Raw genomic sequence first — 26,648 nt, forward strand, 5'->3', positions numbered from 1 at the left:
TACCACCACAGCGGGAAATAGATTTTGTGATTGACTTAGCATTTGGAGCAGAACTAGTTTCCAAGGCACCCTATAGAATGGCTCCTGCTGAACTCAAAGAATAAAAGATAAAACTTTAGGATATGCTTGACTTGGGGTTTTCCTGACTCAGTGTGTCACCTTGAAGAGTTGCAGTATTGTTTATTAAGAAGAAAGATGGATCACTTCGCATGTGTATTGCCTTTAGAGAATTAAACAAGTTGACAATCAAAAAAAAAAAAATACCCACTGCCAAGGATCGATGATTTGTTCGATCAACTTTAGAGGAAGACAGTCTTTTCTAAGATTGATCTCTGCTCGGGCTATCATGAGTTGAGAATTCGAGAGGAGGACATTCCAAAGGCCGCCTTTCGTACTAGGTATGGTCACTATGAATTCTTAGTTATGTCCTTTAGACTAAACAATGATGCAACAACTTTTATGGACATGATGAGTAGAGTATTCAAGGATTTCTTCAATATATGTGTTATAGTATTTACTAATGACATCCTTGTGTACTCTCAGTCAGAAGTGAAACATGAGCAGCATCTACGGATGGTTTTACAGCGACTATGAGAACACAAGCTCTATGCAAAATTTGAAAACTGTAGATTTTGGCTATCCCAAGTATCATTCTTAGGGCACATTGTCAGTAAAGATGGAATTATAGTTGATCCGAGAAAGATTGAATCTGCCAAGGATTGGCCAAGGCCGAAGACAGTCACTAAAGTTAGAAGGTGTTTGAGTTTAGCTGCTTATTATCGCCGGTTTGTTAAAAGGGTTGTATTCAGAAGAAAATTGTAATCTATTGGAGTCTTAGTATAAAATCAAACCTAAGGGCAGTTCTATGAATGTTTTAAACGAATCTTTAATAATTATGAAGGATGAATTTAGAGGTGGACTTTATTTCATGGTAGGAAAATAGTTAGTTTTGCAGCATTGGCTTCAAATAAAGATGTTGATTTAACTCAACTTTGGAACCAAACGATTGGTCAAATTACTGAAAGATGGATTGTTGAAGTGTTGAAATAAAAGGTTCTGAGTGGCAAACTTGGTGGAAAGCTTGACTTGTGTTTGTGGTAAATGTTGCATAGTGAAATTTAGTATTAGAATTCACACAACTACTTTTCATAGGCCTATATTCATTCTCATCTCTAGGGACCAGCAAGAGTATCATCTTTAGGTGAAGCTAACTACTTCGTGAGTATCGTAGATAACTACTCTCAAAAAGTGTGGAAGCTACTCTTCAAATCAAAAGATCAAGATTTAGATCATTTTATTATATGGAGAATGTTTATAAATCAAACTAGTAAGAAAACAAAGGATTAATAATGGTCTTGAATACTATTCCAAAGAGTTTAATCAGTATAGCATAAGTGTTGGTATTGCTAGACATACATCAGTAACGAGAACTCCTCAACGAAATAGATTTGCATAAAGAATTTATAGAACTTGCTTAGAGAGAGTTAGATGCGTGTTCAAGGAAGCTGACCTTGAAAGAAAATTTTATGGAGAAGTTGTTAATATACAACAAACTACTTAATACATAGGTGCCCCTCAGTAGCTTTGAATTTTAAAACTCTTAGGAGGTCTGCACAAGGAAGAAACTCTCTGATGAACACCTAACATTGTTTGGATGCACAACTTATGTACACATTTGACATGACAAGCTAGATCATATAGTTCACTTTTCAAGTGCATGTTCTTTGGACATCCCAATAGTGTTAAGAGATACGTGTTTGGAAAAAGGTTTTAAAAAGTTCAACATAAGTAGATATGTTATCTTTCAGAGAAGAAGAGATGTCAACAAAGTTTAAAAGCAATGATCAAGCTAGACCTCATATTGATCAAGCTAGACCTCATATAGATCAGTTAACAAGACAGATAATGCTTAAGAGCAACCTCGTACAATTTGTTAATACGTTGAGTGGAGTGAGCTATCACATAAACGTAACTAGTTTTTGTGTGTTAGCACTACTAGAAATATATCTTTTATTTTCAGTTTTTTTCTTTAATAAATTAAAAATCCGAAGATAAAACTATTTTAATACTTGTATCATCGCTTTTTAAGTAGTGGTTCATAAAATTTTGGTTATATCTTCGATTTTTATTAATAACCGAAATTAAAAGTGTTTAATTTTTTTTTTAATGTTTTTGGGCCGGATCTTGTGAAGACCTTTGTCTTCGGTATTTATCTAATACCGAAGACAAATAACTAAATAATGTCCACTGTAGATTTCAATGTCCAACTATAGTGACGACGTCGTAGTAATGATTTTCTGGTGACAGTAAAAACTCTAATGATTTTCTAGTGATTTTTCTTGTAACAATTAAAATTTCAATGTCTTATCTGGCGGTAATAACTTTGATGACTTTTTCGATAATTATTTTTGAAATCTAGTTAATTAGTTTATTCATTTTTTTTTAAATAACAAGAGGTTGATTACAAAAGGAAAACTAAAAGCACAAACAGCCAAGAGGGGACTAAGAAACCACCTAGTCTTAGTCTCTCAACCTGAGGGCTAACTTCGCAAGGGAATGAGCTTTGTCGTTGTGCTGGCGAGGGACATGCAGCAAAGTAGCTTCAGGGAATCTGGAGAGGAAGGTTCTAATCTGATGAACAAGAGAAGATAGTGGAGAGTAGTCATGCCAATTACCGTTCACCTTAGAAACAAGGTTAATACAATCAGAGAAGACAAATCTAGGTTGCAAATTGGAAGAAAAACACCAATGCAGGCCTTCGTAAAGAGCTTGAGCTTCAGCAAAAATTGGGGAGGAAGCCCCTGGTTTGAAGATCCTTGCAGATTGCTGAATGTGAGACAGACCCTGCATGTAAACCATCCCAATACCTGTTGCAGGAGCATTAGTATTAAGGGCAGCATCAACAAAAAGAGCAGTGGTTGAGGGAGCCAAAATATGATCCAAGGCAGGAGGGCAATGATTATTAGTCAATGTTGAGGCTAAAGAATGGATTTGAGCATCCTGGTAATCCTGCAGAAAACTTGCAACAATATCTTGAACAATATTCGTTACAGTAGGCTTTTGAAAAAGGTGAGCATTTCTAATATTCCAAATTTGCTAAATGATACCAAGGAATAAGGGAAGATGGTCCCTGGGAATTAAGGTAAGGCTATGCAGATAAAAATCTTTGATATCAAGCCTATGATAGTCAACAAAAAACTGCTTAAAGTTAGAGTGATGCCAAATGGATTTAACTCTGAGACAGTGAAGAAGAGCATGAGAAACCGACTTTGCACTTCCCCCACAATAAGAGCAACTAGCAGATGGGATAGCATGCTTAAGGAAAAGGTTTAGAGCACAAGGGAGAAGATGGTTGAAAGCCTTCCAAGTGAATTGCTTAATTTTAGGAGGGATTTTCAAAGTCCAGAGAAGTTTCCACCAATCCTTAAAAGGGTTAGGATTAGATGTGGAAGGGGAAGAATTAAGGGTAGTGGACTGGGCTAAATGATAGGCTGAGTTGACAGTAAGAATGCCAGAGTGGTGGAATCCCCAAATGAGAGAATCAGATGGACCAATGTCCAAAGGGATATTGAGGACAGCATTAGCTTGATAACTAGGAAGAAATTAGTGAAGCTTGTCAGTATTCCAAGTTCGGTCAGGGTTGACAAAAAAAGAGACAGTGGCCAGGGAGGGGTCAATTGGTTGTAAAATAGTTGGGTGTGAGATATTAGGGATCCAGTTAGGGGCTGAAATGGGTATGTCATTGCCAGAACAGACTTTCCAAATGAGGCCTTGTTTGAGAAGTTGAGTTCCCCACAGAAGACTTATCCAAGTGAAAGAAGGATTATGACCTTTTGGGGCATGGAGAAAATCAGTATGCTTAAAATATCGAGCTTTAAGAAGTGAATAGAGCAGAGAATCAGGGTTAGACCAAATTCGCCAAGCCTGCTTAGCCAGAAGAGCATGGTTATAGGAAGTAAGAGAACGAAACCCCAAACCACCAAAAAATTTGGAAGCAGAGAGAGCAGACCAATTCTTCCAGTGAATTTTCTGCTTATCCGAAGAAGAGCCCCACCAGAATTTAGCAATTAAACTTTGAATAGAGGCACAGGTGGATTTAGGAAGTCTGAAACAAGACATAGCGAATGAAGGAATTGCTTGAATGACAGATTTAATGAGGGTTTCTTTGCCAGCTCGAGAGAAGAGCTTTTCATTCCAAGCATTAAGCTTGGATGAAACTTTCTGAATGAGATAGTGAAAAATAGAATTTTTAACCCTGCCAACACAGTGAGGAACACCGAGATATTTACTAATGAAACCTTCACCGTTAAGGAGTAAGGAAGAACGGAATGTGGATCGAGAGTCAGGGGAGGTATTTGGGGAGAAGAGAATGGAAGATTTATCCCTATTGACAGATTGGCCAGAAGCTTGGAGATACAGAAGCAAAATATTATTTATAGCTTCTGAAGATTGAGTTGAAACAGGAACGAAAACCATGCTATCATCGACAAATGGAAGATGGGAAAAAGAGGGGGCTCCTCGACAAATTTTAATACCAGAGAAAAGGGCAGCCTCCTCATGGCTGCGGATAGCTGCAGACAAACCTTCAGCCACGATTAGGAAAAGATAAGGTGATAGGGGATCACCTTGGCGAATGCCACGGGAAGAAGAGAACACATTTGATAAGTTACCATTGAGGGATAATTGGTAGGTGACAGTGGAAAGACATTTAGTGATGAGAGAAATAAACGTAGGAGGAGCCCCAATGTGATGAAGAAAGTGAGAGATGAAGGACCATTCAACTCTATCAAAGGCCTTTTCCATATCCAACTTAATCGCAGCCCAACCTAATTTGCCAGCTTTTCTAGAATGAATGGCATGAATGATTTCATTGGCTATAACTATAGGGAAATTCGATTTTCTATACTTAAAAGTTTTCAAAATTTTTTTTTTGAACCAATACATTTTATACTATGAAAAATATGCCTACTTTACCTAAATCCCAAAATTACCCCTCTCAAAATCCCACACCCATCAGCCCTCTCTCTCTTTCTCCTCTCTTTCTTTCTTTCTCTCTTTCTCTCGGTGCCGCACCCACAGACCCACGGCAGACCACCCACGCCGTCAACGCTCAAACCATTTCACCGCCCGCACCTTCAAATGCACCACCACGGCTCACCTCCACCACCCACCCACCGCACGCCCCTCTCACTCTCTTCGTCTCTCTCTCTCGAACGGGAAAAAAAAAAAAAAAAAAAAAAAACATATGGTCCGACCATCGGACCATATATATATATATATATATATATATATTTTTTTTTAAGGAAAACGAAGAGAGATGGACATGGTGGTCGGACCACATGGTCCGATGGGTCCGATTGGTCGGACCCCATCGGACCATGTGGTCCGACCATCGGCCCATATGTTTTTTTTTTTTTTTTTTTTTTTCCTGTTCGAGAGAGAGAGAAAGACGAAGAGAGTGAGAGGGGGCAGTACAGTAGGTGGGTGGTGGAGGTGAGCCGTGGTGGTGCATTTGAAGGTGCGGGCGGTGAAATGGTTTGAGCGTTGACGGCGTGGGTGGTCTGCCGTGGGTCTGTGGGTGCGGCACCGAGAGAAAGAGAGAAAGAAAGAAAGAGAGGCGAAAGAGAGAGAGGGCTGATGGGTGTGGGATTTTGAGAGGGGTAATTTTGGAATTTAGGTAAAGTAGGCATATTTTTCATAGTATAAAATGTATTGGTTCAAAAAAAAATTTTTGAAAACTTTTAAGTATAGAAAATCAAATTTCCCTAACTATATTATCAGTAATTTACCTGCTAGTGATAAAGACACTTTGATTGGCACTTTAATTAGTTTATTCATTGTATTTTGTTATAGTTTCCATTTTTTAAACTTTTTATCTCTAAAAAGACCATATTTTGTGACATTAATTTAATACCCATACATACATGGCATGATATGACATGACAACTATGATCTAATAAATACATACATGGCATGATATGACATGACAACTATGATCTAATAAATACATACATGGCATGATTTGACATGACAACTAGTCCAATACAATTTTATCTAATTTAATGTTTTAGACCCACTAACACACACATACCTCTAGCCAAGCGTAGGATCTTGTGAGTTCATAGGTTGCAAACCCTCCATTCTTGTTTTGTAAAGATAAAATAAGATGAACAGCATCCTTAAGGTGATCCGCCGCTATGGCTTCTCCCACCATGTCAGAAGGCATGTCTGATAGTAAGAGAGCTGCCTGTATGTATGTTATATATATATAGTATTAAATTCATACAAAGGTAGTTTTTCAGGTATGGTATCTCTTTTACTCCGAATAATTTTAGCACGTAAATAAATTATATCTATGTTTTTATAATATGACCGTACATATGTTGCTGTTATATCATGCTTTCTACTAATAATAAATTACTTTAGACTATTCTCATAAATAAAACTAATTATTAAAAAAAAAAATCTCCTAATTATAATTTTAGTCAAATAAATTTTAAAAAGAGTTAAATAACTTTATTTTATTCATTTTTAATTTATTTATTTAGTTTATTTTTTCTAAAACTCTTAAATATATAATTAAATGTATAAAAATTTTAATTATTTAACTTTTTCTCTGAAGAATCTAATTATCATCTCAGGAACAGAAGAAAAACCTCTAGAACATGATCATAAACATAGACCGCCTAATTTACCAGAATCCTTCCCTTGGGTTTATCAAAATTAGCAAACTATCATCTTAGATAAGTTATACTTATATATTTAATTAATTATTTATTAGTTTTAAAATAGAAACTAAATAAATAAATTAAAAATTTGAGAAAATATATAAAATTATTCTATAGTATTTTTAAAAGTATATTTCACTCCTTTATTAAAAAAAAATAAAAAAGAGTATATTTCACTCCTTATAAAAAATAAAATTAAACATGACTAAAATTATAATTAGGAGACATTTTTTACTATTTAAATGATTTGATGGTCCTTTTAAGTATTTATGATAACAAGGGATCCAAATTAATCTTTAGCAAAATTACAGGGAATTAAAACGGTATTAATTAAAGTTCATATATATTTACTTTGTTAAAAAAGAGTCCAAACAAATATTTAGTTTTACATGTATAAAGCAGAATATTTTGAATTCTAACTTTGGTCACGTCAAAAAAACAAATTCTAACTTTGACACTCTAAATTATTATTATTATTATTATTATTATTATTATTATTATTATTATTATTATTATTATTATTATTATTATTGAAATTGGTGCCATCATATTGTAACAACACTATCTTACTAAGAAAATAGGTTGTGCCAAAAATGAAAAAAAAAAAAAAAAAAAACTCCCTATAAGCAAAAGACACGCAACTATATAGGTTAGCTTAAATTATATGAGTATAAATGTAAAAGAAGACCTTCATAGCTTCGGCAGTACAGTCAGAGACAGGCCAACCATTGTCAGGAGTTGAGAAGGTCCATCCTCCCTTTGAAATGTGGCGATACCACTCACTTACATTGCCCCAACTGTTTTTTCTTATCTTCATATATTATATATTATATGCAAGTGAAATTATCAATACGTTCGTACGTTGTAGTATACATAAATATATAGCAATATGTATTCATATAATATTTAATTACTTGTGTTTTTTTGATGAAGTAGTGAGCTTTCTTAAGCATTGAACTGTACTCCTCCTTCAAGTGGGTTGCCATTATGGCTTGAACAGCCAAAGCACAATCCCACAGTTGAGACCCATTATATCCCTGAATTAATAAATAGATTGTTGACCCAATAATGATATATTTGTATATTAATAAATTAATTGACTACTATTTTTAGTAAATTAATAAAGAATAGTAACCTGCATTTTCAAACCATCTTCAGCCAGCCAAAGGTAATCTTTAATTCGGGAAAGATGAGATTTGTAGGCATCAGAATTTTGGTCCTCTGCCCAACAACAAATCATGTTTAATACCTGCATTATGAATATCCATAGGGAAATTTGATTTTCTATACTTAGAAAATCTTAAAATTTTTTCCTTAAATACATACTTAATAATATTGGTAATATATGACCACATTTCCCATATCCCACAAATACCCCTCCCATTTGAAAAAAATCAAAAAATAAATCAGCCATGGATGCCTCATCCCGAACCTCTCTCTCCCATGGCTGCCTCATTCCGACCACCACGCCCGGCCACCGACGACTACCCACCACCCCGACTACGCACCACCGTCCGAACCACGCACGACCCAGCCCCTTCTCTCGAACCCAGCCCCTCTCTCTCTCTCTCTCTCTTCCTCTCTCTCAAACTGGGAAAAAAAAAAAAAAAAAAAGACCGTAGGTCCGATGGCTCGGACCACATGGTCCGATGGGGTCCGACCCATCGGACCATGTGGTCCGACCATCGGACCATTGTCTCTTTGTTTTCCTCAAACCGAAAAAAAAAAAAAAAAAAAAAAAAAACAATCTGCTACCCAGGTAACATTATATATGTATATATATATTTTTATATTTTTTACCAAGAAAAGAAAACGCCTCTAAACTATTCATCAATACTCTCTAATAAGATGAGCACTCGGGTGGACCTTACGGGGAGAACTTGGCCGAAGGTTATGGGGAAATGAGTGGGCAGCAGGCTGTCAAGTATTGGGCCACAGAGAGACAATGGTCCGATGGTCCGATTTTTTTTTTTTTTTTTTTTTTTTCGTTTGAGGAAAACAAAGAGACAATGGTCCGATGGTCGGACCACATGGTCCGATGGGTCGGACCCCATCGGACCATGTGGTCCGACCATCGAACCTCCGGTCTTTTTTTTTTTTTTTTTTTTTTTCCCGGTTGAGAGAGAGGAAGAGAGAGAGAGAGAGGGGCTGGGTTCGAGAGAAGGGGCTGGGTCGTGCGTGGTTCGGACGGTGGTGCGTAGTCGGGGTGGTGGGTAGTCGTCGGTGGCCGGGCGTGGTGGTCGGAATGAGGCAGCCATGGGAGAGAGAGGTTCGGGATGAGGCATCCATGGCTGATTTATTTTTTGATTTTTTTCAAATGGGAGGGGTATTTGTGGGATATGGGAAATGTGGTCCTATATTACCAATATTATTAAGTATGTATTTAGGGAAAAAATTTTAAAATTTTCTAAGTATAGAAAATCAAATTTCCCTATCCATATGCATTATACATATATATTTATATGATAACATGATGCATATATATTGTGTTATATTATTTGTTATTCAAATAAATATTATAATAAAATTAAAATATCGGATAATTATATATTAATATGAGATTAATATATGTAATTAGATGCTTAGTAATTAAATTATATAATATATAATTTAATACTATACATTTTTGTAATATAATATAAGAGCCGTTATAAAATCTAAAATTAGTTTTGTAACTTAAGAATCATATATTATTATATGTTAACTGTTAGAGAGTTTCACATTTATTACAAAAAATTGCTACTTTTAGTGACAACTTTTTAGTCACAATATAATTTTTTTGTGACTAAATGTGACTTTTAATTACAACAAAATGTTACTTGTGAATAAAACATATATTTACAAGTTGTCACTAAGTTAGTTTTAGTCACAACAAGTATTGTGACCAAAAATATATTTAGTCACAACAAATTGTAAATTGTAATTTTTGTGACTAATACTTTTCTCCATGGACCTTTTAGACACAACATAGGAATCATGATTTATAATTAGTCACAATTTTTTTATTTTTAGTCACAACAAAATGACTAATACTTTTATCCATAGATCTTTTAGTCACAACATAGGAATCAAGATTTATAATTAGTCACAATTTTTTCACTTTTAGTCACAAGTTTTGTTGTGACTAAAAGTAAGATTTTTCGAAGTGTATATTGTTAATAAAGAAAGATAATATAATATATATAAGATGATTGGGCTACTCCTCTCATTATCAATTAATTTTAAGATAGAACATCATTTAACTTATCTCAAATTATAAAATGGTATAAAATCTTTAATAGAATTTAGTTTGGGAAACAAGTATTTTAGTAACAAATATTGTAATAATTCTACCTAGTTATATTGACCTAAGGGTGGTGCCACCCTAGGTGATGAATTGGAGAGTATATTTTTTTAAAAAAGCTCAATGAATGAAATGTGCACAAGGTCATTAATGGTGCAAAGTGAGACTTTGAGCTTGAGGTCTTAAGTGAGTCTAACAAATGTGTGTGTATCATCACTATTTTATTATAAAGAAAAGTTGGTTCAATATTTTGTCAACCAAATTTTTAATAAAATTTGTAGAGATTACACTATAGTAAAGTTCAAGTTAAAAGACACTTTACTTTATGAACTTGAGAAAAGTCTTTATGAAAAGAGTTTATTTATTCAATCAAAGTGAGAGATATATGATATATTTTGATTGATTAAATAAAATTGTTACAATGAAGTGTCATAAATTTTAATTTAGTGGGAGAATTTGTTATATTATTCGTTATTCAAATAAATTAATATTATAATAAGATTAAAATAATGTGATATATTATATATTAATATAAGATTAATATATATAATGTATTTAGTAATTAAATTATATAGTTTAATAATACACATGACATAAGAAATGTTACAAAATTTTTTAAGAAAATTGTAATCTATGCATCACTTTTGATTATATATAATTAAATTGATATTACATATAGAGATTATAGAATCAATGGAATAACTTTTTTTACTTTTAAAAACTACTACAATGCTCAATTATATTATTTAAATGAGTGTTGGGACGTTAGAGAAAGATATGGCTCGAAGAAGAGTTACAAAAAATCAATACTGGATTTTCTAAAAAAAAGTTATTTTATGGTTGAGGACATATTGTTTTATGGTTATTTTTCTATCACTTAGAACCTAGTTTTTGAAAACATCCATAAACGTATTTGAATTTATTTAACATGTTTTCAACCCTCTAGTGTAACATTTTATCCCATTAAATAATAATTAAAATGTTGATAACAGTCATATAATGAAAAAAAAAAAAAATTAATAGACATCTATGTATAAGCTAGAAAACTCTCTAAGCTTATCTATTTCTAAAAACATTTCCATATTTTCTCTAAGTGTTTGGTAGTAAGAGAAATAAGGTTTTTGAACAAAGATGTATAATCCTTGTTCTAGCTATTATTAATGATCCCCCTTTAATACTTATGTAATTGCTCTTCTTCTTTGATAATATTATATTATATATACTATATCATATATTTACTACAGTCTTCATATAATATAGTATTATATATATACTATTATAATATATTTATAATTTACTATATATTGCTTTTATATATATTTACATGTATTTCATGCATTCAGTTGTATTTCTAGTCTTCCACATATTTTACTCGTTCTATTTTATTTGTATTTTGTGTTTTTAGAGTTGTAACATTTTATTTAATCTTTTTTAGTCTTTGTAGCTTTGCAGAGTTATAATTGTCTTGGTGTTATTTTATTTATCTTTTATTATTTTCATCCATTGATCTTTATTTTTCATAACATATTGTATGTGTATATAATTGAACCTTGTTGACGGGGCCAAGACAGACGTAATTAGTGTTTTGGTCTTCATAGTGAATATGTTGCATGACAGTGTGAAGAGCCCTCTGTCTTAGCTTAGAGAAAGGCCAACTCATCAGAATTGGTTCTCCAATCTTATGCAAGCAACCCCATAGTATGTCCTGTATCATTGGATGCGGATAATACAAGTCCTCCTGGTGATATATAATAATAAATCATTATCATATCTAATATAAATTTGAGGAAGAATTAATTAATATATATATATATATATCATATGATATAGGTACCTTATAGCAAAGGTTGCGAGAGTGGTCCCAGTCAATTAGATGATAAGGAAGAGTATAAAGCTCCTTCCTAAGAGACAAAACTAAGGAATTGATAGCACCCACAAACCTGGTTCCATATAAATATGACATGGCCAGATACACCATTCTACAGTGACACCACATTCGTCCTGGATGGAGGGGATTTAAAGTGTATGGAAGAAGCCATAGCTCTGGAGGTAATGGATTGTTTCCACTCCATTCATATACCCCAAGTACCTGATCATCAATCATATCTATATTACATTATTCAATCTTCTTCGTTCAGTTTTATTTTGTAGTCTTATGCACTCATCGATCATAGAAGTTTAATACTTGATATATTGTACCTACCGAGAGCCACATTTTCCCCCAAGAAGGAATATAGGTAAGGCCACCATGGGTGAGGATCCATGATCTGGCTTTATGGATCGGGTGGAGGTCCATGTGTTCTCCCAGCAACCGCAGTGCTACGTAGCATAGGCCAGTGCAGAACATGGTGCTTTTCCCTTCTATGTGTAGTCCCCATCCTCCATCTTCGTTCTGTACTTAAATTATTTTATATATGTACATATTAATAATAATAATAATAAGATGAGGGCTTTTGTTATTTGGTGATTTATTATATTGTGTTGAATTGTATTGTATAATATTATAATACATATCAATATGGTATTGATTTATATTAATAGTGTATGTGTTATATTATATTTGGTGCACAATAGTATAGTATTGTATTAATTTTTTTCTTAAAAAATAATAAAATATATATTATTAATTATATCACATGTGATAGCGATACTAACCCCGACCCAACCCCTCGACTTTGACTCCTAATACTTATCATAAACATATTATCCCACGGACATGATGACTGGACCTTAAACTTCGGCCTTGGCCCCAAATCCAACTCAGACATGGACCCTGGCCTCGCGTTCCAAGCCCTAAACCTAGACTCGTCCTTAGCCCCCACTCCAGCCTCATGCCTCATGACCTCAATCTCCACTTGGGGCCGGGCCCCAAACCTTGGCCTTGTCCCTAACCTCGACCTCGATCTGGACCTTGATCTCAAGCCTTGGACCCCGACCCAAAACTCTAGCTCCAGGGTTGTATTTGAACCCCACCCTCAACCTCAACCTCAAGCCACAGACCTAGATCCAGCCTTGACTTCGACCTCAACCCCGGATCCTAGACTCCAGCCTTCACCCCTGCCCTGATCCTGACCTCGGGCTCTAAACCTAGCTCGGGCCTGGGTCTGACTCCAATTTTGATGTTACCACAATTCAGACATAGTTTATAAATATTGTAATACGGACTATATGTCTTTTTTTTTTTTTTTTTTATGTATATCATAATATATTATTTGCTTATATGCTCTAACATAATATACTAATTTAATATAAAGTAATAGACAAACCATGGGTATTTATTATTACCTGATGATTGTAGAGGTAGCGACATGCCTCTTGTCGGTGCTCATGTGGTAAGATCACATTAAGCGCACCCGTCACACTCAATCCAATAACCTATGTTTATATATATATTTGTATATTACTTATTAGTAGATGTACATGCAAATATACATTTCATATATAATAAATCAATATATATATCCATTAAAAAAAATATATATAATTACAAACTAAAATATATAATATAAGTGTTGGGAAAGCAGTGAACATGTTGTGAGCATCAAAAAAGCAGGGAGTTGTGAAATTTTTCAAGAAGAACAAGAGATGAATGAGGACCAAGATATGATGCTAATGCTTTCCTATATTGAGGAGGATGTTAAAAATGCTTTATTCTCCATTCCAGATAATAAATCTTTAGGCGCAGATGGGTTTAGTTGTGGTTTTTTGAAGAAGACATGGAACTATACAAGAACTGATTTTACTACAACTGTGCTTTCAACTTTGAATTGAAGGAAGATTCTTAAGGAGATAAATGCTACTAATCTTACCCTTATTCTAGAGGTAAAATACCCAAACATTGTTTGTGATTTTAGGCACACTATGTTACAATGTGTTCTATAAAATAATTATGAAATTTCTTTGTTCTTGGCTGAGGCAGGTGTCACCAAGTCTCATTGCGGCTAATCAAGGTGGATTTGTTTATGGGAAGTATATTGGCAATAATATTCTAATTTTTCAGGATCTTTTGAAACACTATGGGAGGAAAAATGATAGTCATTCTTGCATGATTAAGATGGATATGAAGAAGTCTTATGATACTTATTAATGAGGATTCATAAGAGAAATGTTGACAACCTTGCATTATCCTAATTTGTTCATCGAATTGGTTATGGAATGTTTCACTACCCAAAAATTCTCTCTTATAGTTATTGACTCATTAAAATCTCTACTTTAGTTCAAAAAAAGGTCTTAGGCAGGGATCTCATGCCTCCTTTGTTATTCGTACTGGGAATAGAGTACCTTTCTCATCTGTTAACCAAAGTTTCGCAGAGGAGTGAGTCTAAGCATCATCATAGATGTAAGAATTTGAAGTTAAATCATTTATGTTTTATTGATGACTTGTTGATGTTCTCAAGAGGGACTACTGCTTCTATAATGACCCTCGCTAGAACTTTAAATAGGTTTTCAGATATATTAGGATTACATGCTAATAATAGAAGTACGATTTTTTATTGTTACGAAATAAATAGGACATATGAGCAATTCATTTTGGAGAGTTCATGTTTTGTCAAGAGCAGCTTGCCTTTTAGGTACCTCAAAATTCTTATTTGCTCAAAAAAATAAAAATTGAGTGTGATAGTATTATTTAAAAGATGGCTGGTAGGATTAACTATAATCAATTCTACTTTGATGGTTGTTCACATTTATTAGGCACAATTAATGATAATTCCTAAATACATTTTAGAGAAGATTAATAGTATTTGTAAACCTTTCTTGTGGAAAATCTGTTATTTTTTGGATGTTGCAGGTCTTGTTGCTAAGCAACTTTGTTTAACAAAAGACTTCGAAGGTTTGGGTTTTAGAAATATTGATCAATTAGAAATAAAGAATAAACTTTCTCTCTCTCTCGACTCCTTGCAGCAAGTGCTGGAGCCATGGCGAAGACAAGAGGTAGAGGGCGTGGGAAGGGAAATCTGATGAAGCCGGTGAAGAAGAAAGGTCCTAATTCTATTTCTGATGTTAGGAAAACCAAATCAATGGATGCGGTGCTAGGTGTTGCTCCCATAGTTTTTTCTGATGTCGATGATGACGATTCAGTGGACGGAAATGAGGGATTACCTCCGGGTATGCTGGAACCTGATCCTCTGACCCCGAAGTCCTCGCTAAGGTCGATTATGCAACAGGAGGATATTAGGATGGATTTTGCTCATTTCTTGGAGGCGTCTGAGCAGTGCTCTGCTAAAATCGCACAAGGTATGGTTTCGAATCCCCCTGTTCTAAGATCTGGATCTGTTGTTAAAAGTCTATTTTCTAAGTGCAATAAGGTGAAGATCACTAATGATGATATACAAGAGGAAGTTGATTTTTGGAAACCCTCAATTGTTTGTTATGTTCTAGGAGCTAATCCCCCATTGGCAGTTTTTGAGGGTTTTGTGAAGGATGTGGTCTGAGAAGGTTGAGAGAGTTGGATTACTTTCATATGGTATATACATAATTCGGTTTCAGTCCATTGAATATAGAGATGAAGTGCTTAGGGGAGGATACATTTTCTTTAACCGCAGGCCTGTTGTTATGAAAGAATGGGAACCATCCATTAATGTTAAAAAAGAAGATATTAGAATGGTTCCTATTTGGGTTCATCTTGATGATCTAGAGCTCAAGTATTGGGGAGAGAAGTCATTGTACAAGATTATTGGGCAAGTTGGGAAGCCGGTTATGGTGGATGAGGCTACAAAGAATAGAGAGAAGCTAAGTTTCCCAAGAGTATTGATTGAAGTTGCCATCAAACAAGAGCTGCCCGAGATGATATCTTTTGAAGATGAGAATGGGTGTAATACTTCAGTTGCTATTTCTTATGAATGGAAACCAGTGATTTGTGCTCATTGTGAAGGTTTGGGGCATTTAACTGCAGATTGTAGGAAGAAGGAACCCAAGAAGCAGCAATGGGTCCGAAAAGACATAATGCAACAACAAGAGGCAACAACCGTGAGTCCTGGCAACAGTAAAGTGGATGCTGAGGGCTTCCAACCGGTGTCAAATGGTTGGAAAACCAGACCCGAAGCTGCACCTACTGCTACTATAGTTCGTAACAAGTTTATTGCGCTGAGGGATAATAATGATGTTGACATAGTTGGAAATGTGGGAATTGAGGAAGTTGATAAAGCAGGGCAATCTTTAGAAGAGGTTAAGAATGGAGGGGGGGAGGGCCCTCTCTCAACAATGGATAGAATATTAAGTTGGAATGTCCGGGGGATCAATAGCCAACAAAAACAATGTCTAGTCAAGCAATTGATTAGTTCTCAAAAGGTTGGGCTAGTTGGTCTCCTCGAGACAAGAGTTAAGGCTTGGAACTTGGGAGCCTTATACTTAAGAATGTTTTCGGGGTGGTGTTTTACCTCTAATAATGCGTGGCATAAGGGTGGAAGGATAATAGTAAGTTGGAATCCTAATAGTTTTGATGTTAACATCATTAAGTGTACTAGTCAACTCATTCATCTCTTCGTTGAAACCATAGACAAAAAAATTTTTTTGACCTTTGTTTATGGGTTCAATGATGAGATTGGGAGGAGGAAGGTATGGGCAGATTTGAGGGATATAGCTAGTACAGAAGCTTGGGTGGTGCTTGGCGATTTTAATGATATCCTTAAAAAGGAAGAAAGAATAGGCACCAAGGTTAAGTATAAGAATTCTTCGGAATTTCGAGATTGTGTTGATGATTGCAACCTTGAAGATGTAAAGTTTGTGGGCAGTTTTTTTACTTGGTGTAATAAGCAGTTAGGAGATGAAAGAATCTATTCAAAAATTGATAGAGTTCTTTCAAATCCTATCTGGCTTGATGAGCATCTGAATGCTGAAGTTGTTTTTCATAATGAGGGCTTGTTAGATCATTCTCCTGTTGTTCTAACTGTCTCGGCTTCTCTTCTTGGGGGCAAGAAACCGTTCAGATATTTTAGGATGTGGTCTTTGCATCCAGAATACAATAAGCTGATTCGAGATAGGTGGATGGAGAAGGATAGTGGTACAAAAATGTTTCAGATAGTGACCAAGTTAAAAGGGCTGAAACCGAAGCTTAAGCAACTGAATTATCAGCATTTTGCTGATATTCCTACTGCTCATGCTAAGGCCAAAATGGAGCTAGATGTTTGCCAAAAAGAGCTACATAAGTGTCCAATGAATGCTGAGTTGCAGGTTTGGGAAGCTGCTGCAAGGACTGAGTTCGCTATCATTCAAGCTGCCTATCTTTCTTTTCTCCAACAAAAAGCAAAGATTTTATGGCTCAAAGATGGGGACTCTAATTTAGCATTTTACCACAATAGTATTCGTGCTAGGAGAAGTCAAAATCAGATTTTTTCTATCATGGACTCTAATGGGGTAAGAGTTGATAATCCTCATCAAATTTCCACTTTATTTTTAGAGTACTACAATCAGATTTTGGGAAGCAAAATGGTGAATAGGAAATCGGTTTTGGAAGGGATCATGAAGCAAGGTCCGATTTTGTCTAGCCAGCAAGCCGATATGCTAGTTATGCATTACACAAGAGAGGAAGTCAAGAAAGCAATATTTGATATTCCTGGAAATAAAGCCCCAGGTCCTGATGGATATTGTAGCTTTTTCTTCCAGGATAACTGGGAGTTGGTGGGAGAAGATGTATTTGAAGCCATCACTTCCTTTTTGCATTCCGGGAAACTCCTTAGAGAGGTAAATAATACGGTCTTGACCCTAGTGCCTAAAATTAAGTGTCCAAATACTGTTGGTGATTATAGGCCATTGTTGCAATGTGTTGTATAAAGCTGCTACCAAGTTGATTTGTTCAAGGCTGAAACTGGTATTACCAGATTTGATTTCACAGAATCAGAGTGGTTTCGTGTAGGGGAGGTTCATTGGGCATAATATTATGGTCTGTCAGGACTTAATTAGGCATTATGGAAGGAAAACCTCTAAGGCGAATTGTATGATCAAGCTAGATTTACAAATAGCTTACGATACAGTCGAATGGGATTTTATTGAAGAGATGCTTATGGCTTTCAAGTTCCCAGCTAGCTTTGTCAAACTCATTATGGTGTGTGTCAGGACTCCAAAATTCTCCTTGATGTTCAATGGTTCCTTACATGGATACTTTGAATCAAAAAGGGGGCTACGACAAGGTGATCCAATGTCTCCTCTTTTGTTTGTTTTGGGAATGGAATACCTATCCAGAATTATGAGGAAAGTTGGGCTTAAACAGGACTTTAAGTTTCATGAGAGATGTGGAGAATTGAAGCTCAACCACCTCAGCTTTGTAGATGATGTTTTGTTGTTCTGTAATGGAGATTACAAGAGTATATACCTCATGCTTCAAGGCCTTGAACTATTCTCGCAAACATCAGGTTTGAAACCGAATCCTTCTAAAACGGCTGTCTATTGTAATAACATGTGTGATGTGGATGTTCAAAGGATTTTAGATGCTTCTGGTTTCTCTAAACAAGAAGTCCCTTTCAAATACTTGGGCATTCCCATTTGCCCAAAAAAGCTCTCTGCTAAGCAATGTGATCTTTTAGTTGAAAAAATGGTTGGCCGAATTAGAACTTGGAGTTCTAGAAACCTTTCCTTTGCAGGTAGAATTGTGCTTATCAACTCCGTGTTAATGGCAATTCACTCTTATTGGAGTCAAATAATGGTTCCAAAGATCATTATTAAGGAGATTGAGGCTATTTGTAGAGGCTTCCTTTGGAGTGGGACTCATCAATTAACGGGAGTGGCCGCGGTTGCTTGGAGTAAGGTTTGTCACACTAAATCAGTAGGTGGTTTGGGATTGAAATCTGTTGGAGATTGGAACATTGCAGCGATGTTTAAATACGTTTTGGCAGTGGCAAAAAAAGAGGACAATCTATGGGTGAAATGGGTTCATTATGTTTATATTAAGGGGGCTAATTGGTGGCAATACAATGCTAGTGCAAATGATAGTTGGTATTGGAGAAAATTAGTTGCAATAAAGGGTAGAGTCTTGGAGCTTTTTGATGCCAAGGAAAGAGAAGATTGTTGTAACAGGTATACAATAGCAACTGGTTATCATAAACTAGTGCCTGCAGGTGAGAAGAAACATTGGTCTTCTGTGGTTTGGAGCCGACTTAATTGCCCCAAATATAGTTTTATCTTTTGGCTAACCATTCTGCAGAGATTGAAGACTAAAGACCGAGTAAAGAGCTATAAACCTCAAATTGATACCAGCTGTGTTTTGTGCAACAATAGTGCAGAAGAGAGTGTTGAGCACCTCTTTTTTGCTTGCTCTTTTACTCGAGAGTGCTTTGAGTTGGTTAAGCAATGGCTGGGCTGGCGGACAAGTGCAAATACAGTGGATAGAATTGTGATTTGGCTTGGTAAAGCAAAGGGTAGCAAGTTCAAAAGAGCAGTTTTTGCTGCTGCTCTTGCTGCCTTGATTTATCAAGTGTGGTGCTGCCGTAATGGGAAATTGTGGGAAGGCAAAGTGGGCACTTGTAATGTGATTTTTCAGCAAGTCCAAAGTGTAACAAAGAGTAGAATATCTTGTATATGGCCAAAGAAGGTGTCCAATAGTGATAAAATTTGGTTTGATTCTTTGTAAATAGTATTGTTGAGATCCTCTCTTTTTATTTGAGGGTGCTCTTTGAGTGTACATTTGTTGTTTTGGAGTAATAAAATCAGCTTATTCATCAAAAAAAAAAAAATATATATATATTGATCAATGAAATATGGGTGCTTTGAGAAGGTATGTGTGGAACATTTCTTTAAATAAAGATTGTTGAGGATAAAAATATTATTGAAACCAAAATGGATACTGGCTAAGTTAAGTAGAAAATTCAACATTTTCTCAACTTTGTTTGAAAATTTGGTCGAGGGACAACTTACACAAAGTTTGGTATATATGAGTGTATTTGGAATAGATTTTGCGCTACCAAAAATACAAGTTCATAACTTGGCTAGATTTCCTTCAATTATTTCGTATCAGGGATCGACTAGTTTGACACTATTATAATTAACACATTTGTATTCAATTTCTTCATTAAAAAAAAATAAAATTAAAGACATAGGTCTATATGGACTCGTTTCATCGATTTTTGCTCGACTCGATCAATAAAATTTTAGTTTTATCTTTGGTTCCAAAGATAAAAGGAAGGAGGGTGATTTTCGAGGCTGGTACGTGGAGATGAGAAGCCCCAAATAATCAAAGACCTACGTCATTGTTTATCAGTGAATAACCAAAGAGATAGGTGCTTTATAATATCTTCTGCCACCTTTCCTCTGCACTTTCTCTCTTCTCTGTTTCACTCTTTCAACTAAAAATTTTAAGAACCCTAAAGGAAACCACCAATTGATCGGACCAATTTTCACGACTCTGAATTGTTTTCCACCATTTTTTATATCTTTAATTCTTCGAGCCATAATCCAATCTAGAGTACCAAAAATAATTTATTTTAGGATTTTAATGTTAAAACTTGAAGGTTTACGTGAAAGTAACTTGAAGGTTTACGTGAAAGTTTTAAGTGGATGATGGTGTGATTGAAAATCGCTATTCCAAGCTATTTGGTGATTTTTATTAGCTTGTATTTAGGTAAAACTCTATTTCATACTTATATTTGAAAGTTTCATTGTATTATTTTAATGTTTCAATATTTTTTGTTTTGGGCTTTTGATATAGGGTTATTTTTTTGGGCAGTGGTGACCGTTGGTGGCGATTTCAAAATAAGGTATGTATTATTATTTATACTTTTTATTTTTTTGGTGTTTTATATAGTTTAATACGAAAATATTTGATTCTAAGAAATTATGTTTATACTATTAGAAAGTTATTTATATAATTTTATTGTATGTGGAATGTAGAGAAATATATTATTATTATTTATTTTTGTTTAGTGTAGGATTATGTATTTAAAGTTAGGAAAATTAATATCGATAATGTATATATGTATATATTGTATATGTGTAGTGTATATGAATGTATTGTATAATAATGTGTTTAGTGTACTGACAGTGGTGGTGAATTATTAATATTCTGTTTTGGGATTGTTGTGTTGGTGGTAGAGAGAACATGTGGAGTGTAATTTGTTGTATATCATTTTTTCTTTGATGATTTAAATTCTACAATATGGTATACTATTAATTTTTTTAGGGATAAGCAACCTACTTGTATTCGCACACATTTCTTGAAAATTATTTGTAATGTTTGTTATTTTTTATATTATTATAGTCGTTATCCTATTGAAATTTCTATTATAGGTTTTAATATTTTAGCTAATATGGTTTTAAGAGAATGGGAGAATTATATTCTAAATTATTCATTGAAATAATGAAATCTTGCACCCTTTCGAAGTTATCAATCCATCAGAGGCAAACTCATCATATCTTTATATATTAAAAGTATCTATCTAATGACATTTCTTGGTTTAACAGAATATACTTAAAAATAAAAGAATATTCTGTTAAATTTAACGATTAGGTTTGATCTCCCGTTAACAAATAAACCCAAAAAATTAAACAATCTTTTAAATATTAATAATGTCTTTTTAAATTAAAAAAATCATCTTAGCCACATATCTCTCTAACAAACCTAAGAGAATATTAATAATTTTTTTATTTATTTTTTAAAAAAGAAAAATCTTTATATATTAAAGTTAACCTCACGTTATCTAATGTTTTCTCTGGATAAGCATAGGAAGCAGAAATACTACTTCTATCTTTGTGTGATTGCAGATATACCAATTCTGTATTGACCCACTTTTTAGCTTTATAAATGGAGATGTTCATATAATATTAACACTTTACAGAATATTTATAGATATAAACTTACATTACAATGCTATGTTAAAAAAAGAACTAAATAGAATAATCTAATACTCCAATAATAAATTTATTTACAATTTTATAATTACACTAATATTATTTTTAATCCATTATTAAATAATATTTCAAATATAAATATTTAATTTTTTCAAACAAAAAATTTGTAATCTTTAAAAATAAAATACATTCAAAATCTTAAAAAGATCAAAATCTTAAATGAAACCAGCAATATGTGGCTCGGCACGTACATTCACCTAGTATATATATTGTGTGTGTATTTGAATATCTACTTATACTTGTGTATTTTTTTTCCTTTTTAGAAGCATTTAAACTTGTTCTCTTGGGTAATCCTATAGTCCTTTTTAAGTACTGTTTAAATCAAGAAGTTGAAAGGACTAAAGAAGAAACTGGGTGAAAAAGTTTATGAGATTGTTAAAACTGTATCAATTGAGATGAATGAGTACAACCCTAGATGTCATTTTCCAGTTCTAGAGTTATGGAATTTGAAAGATGATCAAGTACATGCTCGATGGTTGGAGTCCTAACAAATGCCTTAGGTAGACAATGTAGTACTCTAATTTCTATTGCATGCATATGCCAAAGATATTTTCAGAGCTCTAAATAAGCACACTATTATAAATGAAAAAGTAAATTAAGTAATTAGTACAATGAATTAATTTATGTAAATAATAAATACTGAACTAAGTAATGATTTACATTTTAATTTTGTAGTTTTGAAAGAAAGAAAGTTACGATGAGAGGGTCTGGACTTGCGACTATTGTAACATCAGTGGTTAGAGAGATTGACACATCAGTTGTTAGCGAGATTGACACAACATGTCTTCTTGATTTTAGACTTATAATTTTAATTTTAGACAAATACTTATGTTCTAAATTTTTATTAATACTCATTTCAATTTTATAATTTTAGACTTATAGTTACATGGAAAGTATCTTGAAGTGACAGGGGCAAAATTGGTACAATGTTTAAAAAAAAAGTTTAAAATGATAGACTTTAAAAAAGAGGGTAAAAATAAAAGAGGACAATATAAAAAAGGTATAGAGTGTAATTTCCTCTTAAAATATAGGTTTTTGGGCTGACATTACTAAAATCGTGCCAATCAATTTGTCTAATTTTTTTTTAATTAAAAAAATATACTTTGGGCCGACTTTTTGGTTTGGACACATCAATTTCGTACCAAACTTTTTTTTTTTTTTTTAATTTTTGAAAATTGGGTTGACTGGTAAAGCTTGTTTTCCTTTTTCTTTTATTTATTTATGGGAAATTTTCATGGGCCACCTTATTTTGGCAATTATTTTCAAAAATAACGTTGTTTTTGTTATGTTAAATTTTTGTATATATAATTGCCGTTTTTTGGTAATTTTCTATTTTTAGGATTAACAGTTGTGTTTATGTTTGCAGGTAATCGTGGAGGAGATGATGACGTGTCACGTCATTTTGTGTGTGATACATTATTAACGTTATTTTTGTAAAAACTTACTTAATATAGTATATTCCTAAAAAAATCCCTTTATTTATTTATTTTTTTCTGAAAGGCTTTTCTCTTTTAGCTTTGAGGTAAAAGGGTTTTAAACCCTAATTTTATCTCTTTCTGTCTAACCATTCTCTCTCTTCCGCCTCCCATAGTTTCTCTCTTTCTTAATCCCAGCTCTCTGCTCCAACCGAATGGACCAGCGCTGGTCGTCGACCTCCTAAACGGAGGCTATTTTCGAACTCTCCAACTCCCAAAACCTTGTTACCCCGACTCTCTCTCTTTCGTTTTCCTCTCCTCGCAATCTCCCTCTCGTGTTCTCGCGGCTAGACGGAGACCATAGATGTCCTCCTGGTGTCGAAATCGTTGAAACCCGAAGCCTTTAGACCATGGATGGCCTCCCCGGCGGAGGTTTCTGCTTCGGCCTCGGGGCCCGCCCCTATTGTGTTACTATAAGTAAATTCCTATCTCACTTATTAATATTTGATTTTTCCATTTCTTAAATGTTTTTTTTAGGTTAATCTTTTTAATTTTCTTTTGTAAAAGCATCAATCCACTTTTTTTCTTGTATATTTTTTGAGTTTAGCCTTTTTGTTATCTAAAAGTATTAATCCACCTCTTGTTTTCTAAATATTGTTTCTCTTTCACTATTTTTTTTTTTGGCTAATTAGGATTTTGACCCCCTGAACTTTGACATGTACCACATCATGCCCTCTGAACTTTTAAGATCGTTGAAAATACTCCTGAACTTTTAAGGTCGTTGAAAATGCCCCTGAACTATTTAGATTGTTGGATTTAAGGACTTTTTTCAAAAAAAAAGTAAAAAAGTCTAACATGGATGAAAGTCCAGGGGCCATAATTTAGTACATGTCAAAGTTCGTGGGGCATGATTTGGTAGATATCAAAGTCTGGAGAGCATGATTTAGTATATAAACAATCACTGAAGTAGTAAAATTGAATGAAATTAGACAAAAGTCCTTAAATTTAACAATCGCAATAGTGCCCCCTCGCAATAGTTCAGGGGGCATTTTTGACGACCTTAAAATTAAGTTCAGGGGCAAAAATCCTATTAGCCTTTTTTTTGTCTAATTGGTTGTTTTTCTATTATTCTTGGCCTAGCACAATTAAGTTTGCTCTGTTTCGTAGCTAATTTTAGGAATTCATGGTATATAGAAATATATATATGTATAATAGTTGTAGGCTTGCTTTATAAAATATTTACTGTAGAGTCAATGAAGTAAGTAATTAAAGTTTTTATATTTTAGAAGCAAAAGTAACTGTTTTTTGTGGAATTTATTTGAATATTAGATTTTGGTAATCGAAACTAATAAATTTTAGATATGGGTTTTCAAAGATTTTTAGTGCATGTAATGCTCTTATATAGTTGTTATTATTAGTTTTAAACAAAGCTAAATATACTAGAGCTCTCAACCAAAATGAAACTTTCTTTTTGGATAGCAAAGTATTTTAATCAATGGTTGACAATCTTCAAAGGTTTTAAAAGAAAGATGTAAAAATAGGATGATGCTTTCTATGCAGCAGACACCGCATATGCGCAATAGATGCCTTCGATGCCATCGATGCAACATATACCACCAGCGTCTCAGATGCAGCAATCGTCACCGATGACATCAATGCAGTAGATGTCACACATATAGCAATCTTACTACCCGCAAATGCCAGAAGTATCTTTGCAGCCTTACTATCCACAAATGTCACATATTCCAGTCTGGAGAGAATGGTGATGATGATGATGAGGAGGAGGAGTCCACACATTTAGGATTATAGTATTGTTATTTGTAACAATATAAGTATTGTTTATTTGAATAATTATTTTAGTTATTGTATGAATGTGACAATATAAGTATATTTTATTTCAACAGTTATTTTAAGTGTTGTATTAAGTTATTTGAATGTTTAGTTTGGATTTCTAATTTATATAGTAAAAAATATTTTTATAATGTATTTTTTATTGGTTTTTGATATATATTTTAAATATAAATATCAATTAAATTTAAATTACAATTTTTTTTAAAAAAAAAAAAAATAATGAACAATGGGCGCGACCCATGTGGTGCCTACTGCTATAGCTGACAATTTTAAGGATTTTAAGTGGGCACTACACGTGTGGTGCCATTTGTTCAAGCGGTTTGCACGATGTTATTTGTGGTGCCGGTTATTATATTTTGGCACGAACCTATTGTCACGACCAAAAGGGCACGATAAGTCGTGTCATTATAATGATAGGCACTAAAAAATGAGTTTGTTGGCACTAATTTAATCGTGCCAATACCCTTTTTCTCTTGTAGTAGAGAGATTGACACATCAGTTGTTAGCGAGATTGACACAACATGTCTTCTTGATTTTAGACTTATAATTTTAATTTTAGACAAATACTTATTTTATGTTCTAAATTTTTATTAATACTTATTTCAGTTTTTATAATTTTAGGCTTATAGTTTATCATGTTGTAAACTTTAAATTTATTAATATGAATTGTATTTTTAATTTAAATAAAGTCTTTAATATTAAAACTAATTTATAATTATTTGAACAATTAGTAAATTAAATTAAATAAATAAGAAATAAAAAAAAATGGGCAAAGCTTAGGTACTTCAGTTATTAGGGAATAATCGAAGACATAGACTACCCTATTTCTTTGGTTATTCCCAAATAACTGAAGATGTAGGGTTGATACACCCACGCAATCCAAGCTTCGACAAAGATCTATGTCTTTAGTTATTTTGTATAACCAAAGACATAGGTATCCCGTACATCTTGGATAATTTTTAGACCCACATCTTCGTCTCAATTGTCTTCCGTAGCGATTATTTTGTTAATCAAAGATAAACTAACTTAAAAACTAAAGAGTAAAATCCATTTTTCTAGTAGTGAGATTTGGAGTTATAATAGGTGACTGCTGCCTATTTTTTAATCAAGTTGCAGAGACTCATAATCATATTTTCTTTTACTTCTGCTATTGTAATAAAGTAGTTGATGTTATTTCAAGTTGGATTAGTATGAAAACAAACCAAAGTTCTCTTAAAGGGAGATTTAAGTGTTGGATTAAAATCCTATTGTGGGCACATATGTATAATGAATATGCTATTATAAAGTGTGATACAAAATTAAGTGATCAATTATGTTATGGGTATCAAAAGGGTATTAAATTGTCATGGATATAATGTGTAGATACCATAAGTTAATTTATAATTTGTTGAGGGGCCAAATTATAAATACCCAAAACTCATTCTAAGATGAGTCTGTAAATAGGTAGTGGTCCCCAAGAAATACTAGGGTTTCTGTATTCTCTCCTTCCCCATCAGAGAAAATACCTAAGAAAATAGTGTATTCTTGGAAGATCAA

At 33.7% G+C, this 26,648-nt stretch overlaps 1 protein-coding gene across 1 annotated transcript in view; it reads right to left on the reverse strand.

Annotated features, from left to right (window-relative positions):
- The window catches only part of LOC115710837 (cycloartenol synthase), a 53,834-nt gene that overhangs the window by 18,183 nt on the left and 9,003 nt on the right, over positions 1–26,648 (reverse strand). The window contains exons 3-10 of the mRNA XM_061112175.1: positions 13,297–13,386; positions 12,215–12,403; positions 11,846–12,100; positions 11,561–11,749; positions 7,864–7,977; positions 7,643–7,765; positions 7,417–7,539; positions 6,092–6,247 (exon numbers count right to left, since the gene is read on the reverse strand). Of these exons, the coding sequence (XP_060968158.1) occupies positions 6,092–6,247; positions 7,417–7,539; positions 7,643–7,765; positions 7,864–7,977; positions 11,561–11,749; positions 11,846–12,100; positions 12,215–12,403; positions 13,297–13,386 (1,239 nt within the window). The remainder of the gene's footprint in view (positions 1–6,091; positions 6,248–7,416; positions 7,540–7,642; positions 7,766–7,863; positions 7,978–11,560; positions 11,750–11,845; positions 12,101–12,214; positions 12,404–13,296; positions 13,387–26,648) is intronic.

The sequence above is a fragment of the Cannabis sativa genome, chromosome 3 (assembly GCF_029168945.1).
Source record: "Cannabis sativa cultivar Pink pepper isolate KNU-18-1 chromosome 3, ASM2916894v1, whole genome shotgun sequence".
NCBI lineage: Eukaryota > Viridiplantae > Streptophyta > Magnoliopsida > Rosales > Cannabaceae > Cannabis > Cannabis sativa.